This window comes from Chelon labrosus (genome assembly GCF_963514085.1).
Source record: "Chelon labrosus genome assembly, chromosome: 16".
NCBI lineage: Eukaryota > Metazoa > Chordata > Actinopteri > Mugiliformes > Mugilidae > Chelon > Chelon labrosus.
In genome coordinates this window covers 3530094-3543850 of record NC_140349.1, presented here as the reverse complement: position 1 = coordinate 3543850, position 13757 = coordinate 3530094, and the positions used below count along the sequence as shown (strand labels likewise).

Below are 13757 nucleotides of genomic sequence, written 5' to 3'. Positions count from 1 at the left end.
AGTAGGCTACCAATCAGTAGAAAAGCCCTAGATAAATACAAGACCATACCACTGACTTGTGTTTCACATGAATGTCTTGACTGTTTGTTGAATGACTGCCCCGTAAATAAAAAGGTCACATATGACTAAAGCATGCTACTGAAACCATTCAGATTGTCCTGCAGCGTCTGCATACCAGTGCATCACACAATGAATAATCATTTAAAATCATCTTTAGATATTTGTACATCACTGTTCATTGTGATCTCTGTTGTCTCTCTCTCTCTCTCTCTCTCTCTCTCTCTCTCTCAGGTGTTCACATTTTACAGCTTATTGAAGGCTGTGAATGGGATGGAACGACTGGAGAGGTTACTGGTATTGTACGATATGGTTATGATGGAGAAAACTTCATTAAACTGGATCTGAAGACATGGACGTGGACCGCTCAGAAACCAGAGGCTGACATTATCAAACAGAGATGGGATGCTGAGAGAATTAGAATAAAACACAATGAGGAATTACTCAATCAGACTTACCCTAACTGGCTGAAGCTGAGTTTGAAGTATAGGAATAACTCTCTGCTGAGAACAGGTAGAGTCACATGACCTGATGTAGTTTGCTGAACACTATACTGTTTATTGTATATTCATTGTATTATCAGTTCAATGAGTCTGACTCCTCTTCTGAGAAAGATAAAGAGATGTTTGACTTTAAGTCAGTGCAGAGACTGTGATAAACAGTGAACAAGTAGCATGAGTCAAGTAAGTTTACAGATTCTCAGTGTGGGACTGAATATTGAACGTTGACAAAGGTAGAAATCAACCATGCAGGCACATTGCAGCATTTCCTATTTAATGACACAGAAAGTCTACACACTACTGTTCTGATTCATTATTTGATGCTTATTGCTGTGCAGTGTTTTGATCAGTCAGATCTTTTTAAACCACTTCTTAGGGCATATACAGTATTTAGACAGTTTGATGTTGAAATATTTTAGGAATACATTCTCTACATCTCTCATACAAAAGTACATGCAGTGTTTTCTGTAACTATGCCAGTACTAAGGTTTGTGGTTAAACAGCTGGTGATGGTCATGTTAGCAATAAATAGTATGTCTACAATTGATTTTTGGATCTACCTGATTAATAACCTAAATTAATTTTTGTTTCACCTTCCTCCTCTCTCTCTCCAGACCTCCCCACAGTGTCTCTCCTCCAGAAGACTCCCTCCTCTCCAGTCAGATGCCACGCTACAGGTTTCTACCCTGACAGGGGTCATGATGTCATGATGTTCTGGAGGACAGATGGAGAGGAGATTCATGAAGGAGTGGAACATGGAGAGATCCTCCCCAACCATGATGGATCCTTCCAGATGAATGTTGACCTGAACATTTCATCAGTCTCACCTGAAGACTGGAGGAGGTACGACTGTGTGTTTCATCTCTCTGGTGTGGAGGACGACATCATCACCAAACTGGATGAAGAACAGATCAGAACCAACAGAGGTAAGAGTAACTGTGGTTTGTTGGATATTTTACCTCCTTATTAAGAAAGGACAATGATGAATAAATAGATGGATAACCTTCTTTATCTGGACTGTTCTTAATATTCATTTTGTTCTTTGTTCAACAGAGGAGCCCAGTAACATGACCACCACCACCACCACCATCATCATCACTGCAGTGGTTGTTCTTGTTGTCATCTTTGCAGCAGCTGCTGGATTCATGGTTCATAAAAAGAAACAAGGTGAGCTACTTTGATTTAGTCTTTGAGTTGAATCCTACAATTTGAAGCATCCAGCAGTAAAAGCTGAGTAAGTCTCAGAGTCAGGAGAAGTCAGGAGAACATGACTATACTATGATGATGAGGGAGAGAAGTGATGAAGAAAGAAACAAAGTGAGAACTAAACAGAAGAGCAGAGTGGATTTATTCTTCTATTTTATTCTAAATGACCTGTCTTTACTTTTCCTTTCAGACCAGCATTGTCCATCTGGTAAGTGAAGCTTACTTTATTCTGTTTCAACTGATCTAAGAAGCTGTTTCTGTTTTTTATTTACAATGAATTGACCTTTTACACAGTTTGTTTCTGACCTTACAGTTCCAGAGAACAGCTCTCAGCTTTCTAAGAAACTGGAACCCGAAATCTGACTGACAAACACAGTTCACTGAATCATTACTAATCGTACAATGTGCATGATTATATAATGACTTACAACACTAACATGAATTACAGGTACACACTCAGTACATTGTTAAAAACACCTGATACTAGACTCAAGAGACCACTTTTGTTTCTTTGGTGAGACATGGTCTCGTGGAGCCTGTTGTGGTGTAACCATGGTGCAAATGTAAACTCAACTACAAGCTTCTACTTTATATTTTTCCATGTATTAATCATCCTTTCATAATAATTTCATGTTGTATTCACTGGTTCATGTTCTTGTGTCTCTTTCATGCTGACCTATAGCTTCAAATGAGGAATTAAAGAAGCTGATGCAGTCTTGTATTGACCGTTGTAATGTTTACATCACTTAGTAAGTCATCCAGCTGTCGGTTGCAGGTTATCAGGAATGTTGCTGGTAGACTACTAACTGGATGAAATAGACCTTCTCATATCAGGCCTCTTCCTTTTCACTGGCGCCTTGTGGTTTATTGGTAAACAGAGAGAGAGAAATGGATGGAGGGATGAGAAATGTCAAGGGAAAGGGATGAAAAGGGTCAAGCGGAAGGGATGAAATGTATCAAGGGGATGGGATGAAAAGGGGAAACATGAAGCAGGCTGAATGTGTAGACAAATGATGGTAGAGGAACCCAGGGATTGACAGTTAGGACACACTTTTTAAGGTAAGCGTGGGAAATACAGTGATATGGGGATTTGAGTCTAGTTCTCAAAATTATTTAGTAACTTCATTTATTGATGTTAACACTTAAATAAAACATCTAAAAAAAACTTTCGTCCCCTCTGCAATAACCACTGTGAACAAACAGAAATAGACACATGCTGCTGTTAACAGCCCACCCTCCTTTTTGTTGAAGAGTGTCTGACTTTGTGTAATGTTTTTGTCTGTTTTATAATGTTGTCGTGACAGACAATAATGTCTATCTATCTATCTATCTATCTATCTATCTATCTATCTATCTATCTATCTATCTATATCAGTGGACATTTCAGAAATGTTTCCAATTTCAAAACAACATTCATGTTACGGCCCCTGCCATTTCTGTCGGCATGTTCACAGGTGGGGCAGATTTTCCACCGGGAGACTCATCGCCACGCCCTTTGAATGACTGATTGGTCGGGGATTCAGCTTAAAAACTGTGTTGCTGTCTCTGGGGCAGCTGGAAGCGTACCTGCAGCTCGGTCGACACTGGTGTGCCCATTCTGTGAATTTATGGATCTGTGCTTATTGTACTGTTCAGCTACTTCCAGAATACTTAGCCTGTGGAAACGTTTTCAATGAAGCACTTGATTTTGTTTGCCTAAGAGCTAGACTTCACATTTACACAAATTTTGGTTCACTCTGGCTAGTTTCTGTATGTATAGACACATTTAGGTTTGGCATGTTGTTTATTGGTGTGTTTCGAGTTTGGTTAAGGGGGTAGGGTTTTCATTTGAGATTTTATTTCTTAAAAAATACTTGGTCTATATGTTTAGTTTCGTTTTGTTTTACTAATTTCTTTGATTTATTCAACACCCCTTTGTCCAGCCTTAGCACTTCCCTCACCTCTACCAGAGCCTGGTCTAACAATTTAAATATGTGTCAAATGGATTGATCTTTTTATACTGATGTCTGACTTTTTAATAAAGTCTCCAATTTTTAAAAGTTTGTCTCTTTTCACAAGTCCACACACGTCTAGTAGAGTAACAGGATTATGAATATTATTTGTGTATTCAGTTAGCTCCCAGGCAAGGTTAGCTTAGCTTGAACACCAGTCTAATATTTAGTCTAATGATATTGTGGCTCAAAGTGGAACTCTGTAATACGACTTTTTCTCCATTATTCACATTCAGGTTAGTACACATTATATATCTGACAGTAAACTTTGTGCAATAAATAAAAAGGATAAAATATGGTTTTCTCCGTGTCCATTATATCGATGCAGAATAGGAATCATCAATCATGGTTTATTTGAAAAGACAATAGTGCTGCCACAGATCTTTTTCTGACTAGTCTCCAATAAATGCTGCTGTCCTCTGCAGAACAAAAGTACACACCAGATCATGTTAGCCAGTTATGTGTCTACAGACCAGATCAAACTGTCTCCAGCATTACAGACCACTTTCTCTAACCTGTAATGTTGGTGTCTCAGAGGAGGAGGACAAATGGTGAAGTAAAACTGAATCTGGTGATCCCAGTCTTGATCTTAGCGTTAAATGATTCAGGGTATTTTGAAGCTTAATTGGTCAAAAAGTGCAGGCACATCAGAATGAGCCTCAGGTGAAGCAGTAAGGAACAGATCCAGCAACAGAAGGCAAACATTTAGATTAAACTCACTGAATCAAAAGGGACAAACATGTTTGGCTTTTATTTCTCCTGAAGATCTCAGTGTGGTTTAACATTGGACCATAACTGATGTGATAGCCCTTGGCCATTTTGTGTTTTGCTGGCTTTCTCTGTACTCCTCCCTTCTCAGGTTCTCTGCCTGCTTCCTCCAAACCTCATTAGGGAGATACACCCCACCTGTGGCCATCTACAAAGGCATGGCCCTTCGAAGATATCATCCTTTCCTTCCTGGATGGCTGGTGGGTTCAGGCACCGCAGCATAGTTTTGTTTGTTTGATTTGGTTTGGTTATGTTCTGTTGGCTCTTTTGTTGAATAAATTTATGATTAATTTAACTGGTCGCTGTGTGTTCTCCCTATTTGGTTGTGCTCTCCAACGAGTTGGGCCATAACACTGAAATCTCTCTCTATAATATATAGTACAGGTGTGTATTATCTACCTGTTGTTCATATTCAACCACGCTGTCTGGCAAACTGTCAGTGTCTGTCATTGTTGTACACATTTGGTCCACATAACTCTGAATATATTTTAATCAGAGACACATCTGGAGAGTACTGCTGGACTGATTTTCCTCGTCAGGCACAAAATAAGTGACAAATGTAATCCTCATGCAACTTTTGTCCTCCCACGTCAAAACTGACCAGATATTTTCTGACTATTTAAAAAGCCTTAAATAAAAAAAAAAAGAAAAATCACCTAATTCACTGTTAAACATTTAGATCCACCTTCTTCTCAATTAATTACTATATACTAGACACTTTCTTCTTAGAATCCACATTCCACAACCACATTTATATCAAATTATGTGATTTAGAAACATTCGGGTCAAATTTGACCCAGAGGACAACAGGAAGGTTAAGTAGTGAGTTGTGTGATTGTATTTATTGTATCATAAGTGCAATATTTGAAATGTAAACAATATTTTAATTCATTTCACATTATCAAACACAGTGCCACTACTCTTTATCATGGATTTACTGCATCTAAAATGAAATATTTATTTTTAATTTATACTAATACTTATATTTATATTTATATTTATACTAATTTATAGGCCATACATCCAAAGTGCTGAACTGTCATCTGTTAATAATGATGATGAAATAGCTTTTATAATGTTGAGCCAAAATCATGGTTGGGTTTGTCCAGAAATACTGTTCAGTTTCACACCAATTTAATTATTTGTGTCATGTCGCCCTCTAATGGATAGTAGTGGTAACTACTGGACGTTTTTTATGAAGAAGGCCACACTGTGTTTGGTCATATTTATAAAATCTGGACGAATCAAAACTTTAACGTGATGATAAAAACTAAACATTAATTATTACAGTTCAGCTTAGACATGAATGTGTGTGTGTGTTTTGGTGGCGCTGGAGAAAAATCAGGAGATCAAATCATCATTTCTCGTTTGTTGGCCAACATTAAAAACACAGTCAGTCCTTGGTGAATGGACGTCAGTCAAAGGAATCTGAATGAGCTGCATGATTAAGAAGTGTAAAGGTCTAATTAAAGTACACACATGAAATATCAAACACTGTACACTGTGCAGTCATTGGAAATATGTTTAAAACACAGTTAATGAGCTAAGGTCAATGGGTTTGAGGTTGAAAAAAAATCACATTATTTTTCTTTCAGCAAACATTGTCCCACACACGTTTATATTGTCCTTCAGCCAAAATGAAAAGGCTTGTTGTATTCAACATAATACAGCAGTTGTAACATTAAAGAAGTCTCCTTCAACGTTTTACAGTAAATCCACCCTATTAGACATTTTACCAAGATTTTGATACGAAACTAATTATAGTTGTTGTTGTTGTAGCAGAACCTCCTTTGTTGTAAATAAAGTTAAAAATGAAAAAAATACAAAAAATAAAACCCCGCCTTACAGAGTCTGTGGAAACTCCGACATTTTGGGTTCAGTCAGTTCTCGTCCAGCTGGAGTCTTGACCACATGTCGAATAAGATGATAAAATCATTTTTGCTGCTTCTCTTGTGTCATGTTTCATCATCAGGTAAGATCACATTCACATTCTTCATCGTCTTTTCTTTAAATTCTTTCCACTCGACTCTGTTCCACAGTTCTGCTGCAGCCTCGAAGTTTAGTTTCACTTTCAGTTCAACTAATAATATAAATAAAACACTTTCAGTGCAACTTGAACATTTTTATCTGCACTAAATGTTTTATTTATGTGTTTACTGACGTTAGAAACCTTGATACGTTTTCCTCTCGACTCTCCATGTTGCTCTTCCTCATTGTACAGAAGATCAACCAGTTAATTGATGTCAGCATCACTGTGCATGCAGTGTGCTCGTGATACGGTGCTCCGCACCTATCAGGTTTCCGATCACGAGTCTGATCGCTGGATTGTGACTGTGCTGAGGAGGAGAACGACAAGAGTTGGAGAAGTAGCGATGTCGCAGTTTTGGATTACAGGATCAGAGTTGGGACTTTTATTACCTCATTCTTTGTTCATCCGATTGCTTGTGTATGCGTCATTAAGACTAAACCAAATTCAACAAGCGTATGTAAATAACTGAGTGGCATGGTAATAAGAGTGTGGGTTCCTGATTGGTATTATCAGACTTCATACTGATCACATCTGTTCTGACCGGACACCCTGTGGAGATTGCAGTTAGAACAGAACCAGCATAGTACTCCATTTCAATCAAAGGTCTCAAACCAGTAACTCCATTACAGTCATTCTTTTAACTAAATACTGACTGTATTTTTTTTCTTTTTTCTAGCGATATGTGTAAAATCTATTTTAAGTTATTATATCATTGTTGTTATTTCATCTACAGTGATATTATATTTGTTGCTTGTTCAACAGTGAAACACTCACTGAAGTATTACACTACTGGATCCTCTGGAGTCCCAAGCCTTCCTGAGTTTGTGGCTGTTGCAGTGATTGATGACATCCAGGCTCTATACTGTGATGGCAGCAACAAGATAATAGAACCAAGTCAAGACTGGATGAAAAAATTACTCGATGACGATCCTCAAGTCTGGAAATGGCACACTAGGCTGTGTTTTGAGATTCAACCTCCCGCCTTCAAAAGGTGGATGAACAGTATAATCCAGCTCTTGAACCACAGTGAAAGTACAGGTAGGCCTACACAGTCTAGGTTTTATAAACAGTGACGATTCAGTGCGTATCTCGGTGTGGGGGTCACGGTTCGGTACAGATTCGGTAAAATGGAAAACAAGCAACAAAAACTCACATGTATAAGACTAGCTTTAAGTAAAAAAATAGAATAAAACATAAAACAAATAGGAGGGTTCTCATACCATTCATTCTTTTGTTCATACAGAGGAAAAGAAAAAGCACAATATCTTGTAGGGATAAACTGAGGTAGTCAGGTAACAACTGGCACTTCCGGTAACTTCATTATAAAAAACTAACATTTTCAATGTTGTATTACACAGTAAAATGTAAACAGTGAACATACTCTCACGTTAACAATATTGTCAAACAAGTCAAACAACTCCACACTTCTCTTAGTACATCCATGCGCCACACTCTCCCTTACTTTTCTTCTTCATCTCTTTTTCTTCTTCTGTATTCTAATGATGTTAGCTGGCAGCTTTTAGGCTCATTACCGCCACATGAATTGCAGTGAGGACTCGACTTTTTCTTTTTTTAATAGGCTACTCACTCAGACATATTTGCTGTATGACTGCATGTACCGAACCGTGACGCCCGTACTGACACCGCGGAACGAATACAATTACCGTTACACCCCTATTTAGACCTGAAGGAGCTTCCTGGATGGAAAATTTCCATTTGACTTCCCATGTCCTGGATGACTGAGAACCTTCACATTCAACAGTGGTCACCAGCAGATGGTTACCATTTATCAGTTCAGCAGTCTTGGATGTAAAGACAACTACTTTAGTATACATGACAAATGAATCATCTGATCTGATTTAGTTCATCACATTTCATTTTAGGTTCAGGTAATCCATAAAACAGAGCAGTAGCACTGGGGTTGATAATGTAAATAAATAAAACACTTGTGAAACAAGAGGTGCAGCCACAAACTATTTAAATTATGTAAAATCATTTATTTTGTTGAAGAGTCCTTGACACTGAACCTAGAGGAGCCCCCAGTGCTCAGCTCTGGTGTGTGCTCTTATTCACTCAAGCTAGAACGTCTAGATGTGTAGAAACACTTTGAGTAGTAGGCTACCAATCAGTAGAAAAGCCCTAGATAAATACAAGACCATACCACTGACTTGTGTTTCACATGAATGTCTTGACTGTTTGTTGAATGACTGCCCCGTAAATAAAAAGGTCACATATGACTAAAGCATGCTACTGAAACCATTCAGACTGTACTGCAGCGTCTGCATACCAGTGCATCACACAATGAATAATACTTTAAAATCATCTTTAGATATTTGTACATCACTGTTCATTGTGATCTCTGTTGTCTCTCTCTCTCAGGTGTTCACATTTTACAGAGGAGAATTGACTGCACATGGGATGAAACGACTGGAGAGGTTACTGGTAGTATGCAGTATCATTATGATGGAGAAGACTTCATTGAACTGGATCTGAAGACATTAACGTGGACTGCTCTGAAACCAGAGGCTGACATTATCAAACAGAGATGGGATGCTGATACAGTTAGAATAAAACTAAACGAGGAATTCCTCACTCAGACTTGTCCGAACTGGCTGAAGATGAGTTTGAAGTATGGGAATAACTCTCTGCTGAGAACAGGTAGAGTCACATGACCTGATGTAGTTTGCTGAACACTATACTGTTTATTGTATATTCATTGTATTATCAGTTCAATGAGTCTGACTCCTCTTCTGAGAAAGATAAAGAGATGTTTGACTTTAAGTCAGTGCAGAGACTGTGATAAACAGTGAACCAGTAGCATGAGTCAAGTAAGTTTACAGATTCTCAGTGTGGGACTGAATATTGAACGTTGACAAAGGTAGAAATCAACCATGCAGGCACATTGCAGCATTTCCTATTTAATGACACAGAAAGTCTACACACTACTGTTCTGATTCATTATTTGATGCTTATTGCTGTGCAGTGTTTTGATCAGTCAGATCTTTTTAAACCACTTCTTAGGGCATATACAGTATTTAGACAGTTTGATGTTGAAATATTTTAGGAATACATTCTCTACATCTCTCATACAAAAGTACATGCAGTGTTTTCTGTAACTATGCCAGTACTAAGGTTACAGCAGAGAGGAGGCTCTCTGAAGGAGACATAACATTAGCAACAACTGATGTGTTGTGTTGTTATTCCTTTACTCCAGTGATCACACACCAACATAAAAAATAAATGACAGAAATTCCCACACTATAGCTGTAATACATTTAATGGAAATCTACACGATTTGTTCATGGTCTAAAGAGAAAGAACTGATCACGTGAACTTTTACTGAGCACCATCATGAGTTCAATATATCCTTTAATATATTTTATGACCGTAGATCAGCCTCATCTGTACTCTGTGTTTGTGATAATCAGCAAAGATGATCATGTTACCAATACACAGTATGTAATTGATTTTTTGGATCTACCTGATTAATTTCTTAATAATCTAAATCTATTTTTGTTCTCCCTTCCCCCTCTTTCTCTCCAGACCTCCCCTCAGTGTCTCTCCTCCAGAAGACTCCCTCCTCTCCAGTCAGCTGCCACGCTACAGGTTTCTACCCTGACAGAGCCATGATGTTCTGGAGGAAAGATGGAGAGGAGATTCATGAAGGAGTGGAACATGGAGAGATCCTCCCCAACCATGATGGATCCTTCCAGATGAATGTTGACCTGAACATTTCATCAGTCTCACCTGAAGACTGGAGGAGGTACGACTGTGTGTTTCATCTCTCTGGTGTGGAGGACGACATCATCACCAAACTGGATGAAGAACAGATCAGAACCAACAGAGGTAAGAGTGACTGTGGTTTGTTGGATATTTTAGCTTTTGTCTTACAATTACGTTGTTAATCATCCTAACCAGATCCATTAATTAATCAGGACCTCCTTATAAATTTTCATTTTTGGATATACCATGACCTGGATGACCTTCACAGACTTAAAAACTTGGAAACATTTATAATTTACAGTTTCTTTTCTTTGGCATTTTTCATTTGTTCCATGCTGTAGTTGCAGTAGAGATGGACAGAAAGGACATTGATGAATAAGTTGATGGATAACCTGCTTCATCTTCACCTAATCTTCTGTTGTTGTTCTTTGTTCAACAGAGAAGCCCAGTAACATGACCACCACCACCACCACCATCATCATCATCACTGCAGTGGTTGTTCTTCTTGTCATCTTTGCAGCAGCTGCTGGATTCATGGTTCATAAAAAGAAACAAGGTGAGCTACTTTGATTTAGTCTTTGAGTTGAATCCTACAATTTGAAGCATCCAGCAGTAAAAGCTGAGTAAGTCTCAGAGTCAGGAGAAGTCAGGAGAACATGACTATACTATGATGATGAGGGCGAGAAGTGATGAAGAAAGAAACAAAGTGAGAACTAAACAGAAGAGCAGAGTGGATTTATTCTTCTATTTTATTCATTCATTCATTCAATCAATTAATTCATTCATCTTCTGTAACCGCTTGTTCCTGTTAAGGGTCACGGGGTCTGCTGGAGCCTATCCCAGCTGTCATCAGGCCAGAGGCGGGGTACACCCTGGACAGGTCTCCAGTCTATCACAGGGCTAACACAGAGAGACAGACAACCATTCACACTCACACCTACGGCTAATCTAGAATCACCACTTAACCTAACCAGCATGTCTTTGGACGGTGGGAGGAAGCTGGAGTATGTGCATGCGACCCACATCCCTGTATGTGACCATAGCAACAAACCCTAAACCAATTCTAGCTGGCGCCTACAGTAATGTTAACATCACTAATTAAGTCATCCAGCAGTCACTTGCAGGTTGTCAAGAATGCTGCTGGTAGACTACAAACTGGGCATAGGTTGAAAAGGGTCAAGGGGAAGGGATGAAATGGGGAGATATGAAGCGGGCTGAATGTGTAAACAGATTATGGTAGAGGGACCCAGAGACTCAAACACAGGTAATAATACTTGAAAATCAGTGTCATATATGTTGCTGTCTAACATTTCAGAAATGTCCCCAATTTTCAAAACATTTAAATATGTGTCAAATGGATTGATCTTTTTGTCTCTAACCTCTCTGATGATCTCTTTCTCTAACCTGTAATGTTTGTGTCTCAGAGGAGGACAAATGGTGAAGTAAAACTGAATGTGAAGTACTTGTCATGGCATGCTTCTTTATCTGCTGATCCCAGTCTTGATCTTAGCGTTAAATGATTCAGGGTATTTTAAGGCTTAGTTGGTCAACAAGTACAGACACATCAGAACGAGCCTCAGTTGAAGCAGTAAGGAACAGATGCAGCAACAGAAGACAAACATTTAGATTAAACTCACTGAATCAAAAGGGACAAACATGTTTGGCTTTTATTTCTCCTGAAGATCTCAGTGTGCTTTAACATTGGACCATAACTGAAATCTCTCTCTAATAATACATAGTACAGGTGTATATTAACTACCTGTTGTTCATATTCAACCACAATGTTTGGCTAACTGTCAGTGTCTGTCATTGTTGTACACATTTGGTCCTCATGACTCTGAATATAGTTCAAACTGAGATACATCTAGAGAGTACTGCTGGACTGATTTCCATCATCAGGCACAAAATAATATTTTCTTCCCGTTGTTCAGTGAGTCTTTACAGCATTCAGCTGTAAGTTGATTGAATGACGCCAGCTCATTAGAGGGTCAATCTTGCACTTGTAAGATAACTTAAACTTAGTCTTAGACAGACCTTATTTGTCATTTAGATTTCCATCAAAATTCATTTTCGGTGCAATGGCTCAGAGCACAGCAGGAATATTGACAGGAACAGTATATACAAAATAGAATAAATATACATATAAAAAACTTAAAATGGAGATAAACATTATTGCACATTTTATTGCTGGGTAATAGGAGTGAGTGGGTGAGAAGGGGGGAACTATTTATAATGCGTTAAGCAGTCTCATGGCATACGGCAGGGGTCACCAAACTTTTTTCTCTGGGGGCCACATTATCATTCCTGACTGTGATGAGGGGCCGGGGCCTGGTCAGCTATATAACATAGAATTGTATGACCCAGACCAAAATGACCACCAGCATTGTGTAGTAGAGATTACTAGCCTGGCACAGCCATCCCCACTACTATATCCACACAACTATATCAACACTTGATTCCTGGCACATATTTGTTTATCTTTACTAGTGTTTTGCAAAAGTAGTAATCGAGTCTTCACACTTTGTTTTAATTTGCAATACCACAGGTATTCCATTTATTTATTTTGTAATAAAGATAAAGATTATAGGTAGGCCTGTTGATATTAATAATAATATTAATAATAATTGTGTGCAGCACTTAATAAAGGTCAAATAAATAGACCTATAAAATAAATAAAAGAATAAAAAAAAAAACATTGAAAATATAATAACATGAGTAATAGAACAACTAGCCAGCTCTTATGCCTATCCAGGTGAGCATGTTCGGTAGTAATAAAGTGAAAAAAGTGGGGAAAAAAAGAAAATGCTAAAAGTTAAAACTGGAAACACTAATAACTATAAATTGTCGCGGTCTGATCAGCGCCAACCTGGAGAGGAAGGCCACATTTGGAGTTGTGTGATGCAGGCGGTAAGTCACGTTTCTTTTTCAAATGCTGCAACCGTGCAGCACGTCTTTACGCAAGGTGTTCAGCACCACAGTTACATGGACAGCTGTGACAAATTGTTTACTGTTGCCAAAGTGATCAGCACCATGAACAGTTACACGGACTCTGTGACACATTGTTTGTTCTGGTTCCACTATGTATGTGTATATATTGTTTTGTGCAAGTTAAGATTTTTGCACGCTTAATTAATGTGGCCGAGGCTCCGGGTTCATTGTTATTACAAACCTACGACCAATCAGCTCTGAATTATCTTTGAATTAAAAGTTTATTTTGGTTTCCGATTGAGAACTGATCTCATGTCTTGCGTTTCATGATTTTCTCTTTATTTCTAATAATGAGATTCATATCAGTGTGTATACTACACGTAGGCTACACATGCTTCACTTGTATCATTGTGTATTTTCTGGGTGGCTTCGTGAATAAATAACGCAGTTGACTATGTGTCACCGCTGCATGTAACAATATTGCCATGGTGTAGGAGTCAAGCCGCGCTGGTATATATATATTTTTTTATTAATGTAGCGAGTTGCAGCGCAGAG

General features: G+C 38.4%; 3 protein-coding genes across 4 annotated transcripts in view; 1 reads left to right on the top strand and 2 right to left on the bottom strand.

Moving 5' to 3' along the window:
* The window catches only part of LOC311500947 (major histocompatibility complex class I-related gene protein-like), a gene marked incomplete at both ends in the record, with an annotated part of 84794 nt that overhangs the window by 52462 nt on the left and 18575 nt on the right, over positions 1 to 13757 (bottom strand). The gene's annotated exons all lie outside the window — the stretch shown is intronic.
* Positions 1 to 13757, bottom strand: part of LOC311500920 (major histocompatibility complex class I-related gene protein-like) — a gene marked incomplete at its 5' end in the record, with an annotated part of 36366 nt that overhangs the window by 6752 nt on the left and 15857 nt on the right. The gene's annotated exons all lie outside the window — the stretch shown is intronic.
* LOC311501320 (major histocompatibility complex class I-related gene protein-like) lies at positions 6429 to 12252 on the top strand. Of its 2 annotated transcripts, XM_084563068.1 has the most exons (6): positions 6429 to 6494; positions 7314 to 7589; positions 8931 to 9209; positions 10095 to 10397; positions 10714 to 10830; positions 11088 to 12252. In XM_084563068.1, the coding sequence occupies exons 1-6, from the start codon at positions 6434 to 6436 to the stop codon at positions 11219 to 11221; spliced, it is 1170 nt and encodes a 389-aa protein (XP_084419194.1). In that variant the 5' UTR covers positions 6429 to 6433; the 3' UTR covers positions 11222 to 12252. The 2 variants fall into 2 exon arrangements, with proteins under 2 accessions (XP_084419194.1, XP_084419193.1); XM_084563067.1 differs by lacking the exon at positions 6429 to 6494 and having other exon boundaries at positions 6872 to 7589.

Bases quoted from the DNA above. Each gene is read 5' to 3' on its own strand.
- LOC311501320 (XM_084563067.1), top strand. From the start codon at position 7,232: ATGTGTAAAATCTATTTTAAGTTATTATATCATTGTTGTTATTTCATC. The intron at 7,590-8,930 runs GTAGGCCTACAC...TCTCTCTCTCAG, and splicing joins GAACCACAGTGAAAGTACAG to GTGTTCACATTTTACAGAGG. The intron at 9,210-10,094 runs GTAGAGTCACAT...CTTTCTCTCCAG, and splicing joins TAACTCTCTGCTGAGAACAG to ACCTCCCCTCAGTGTCTCTC.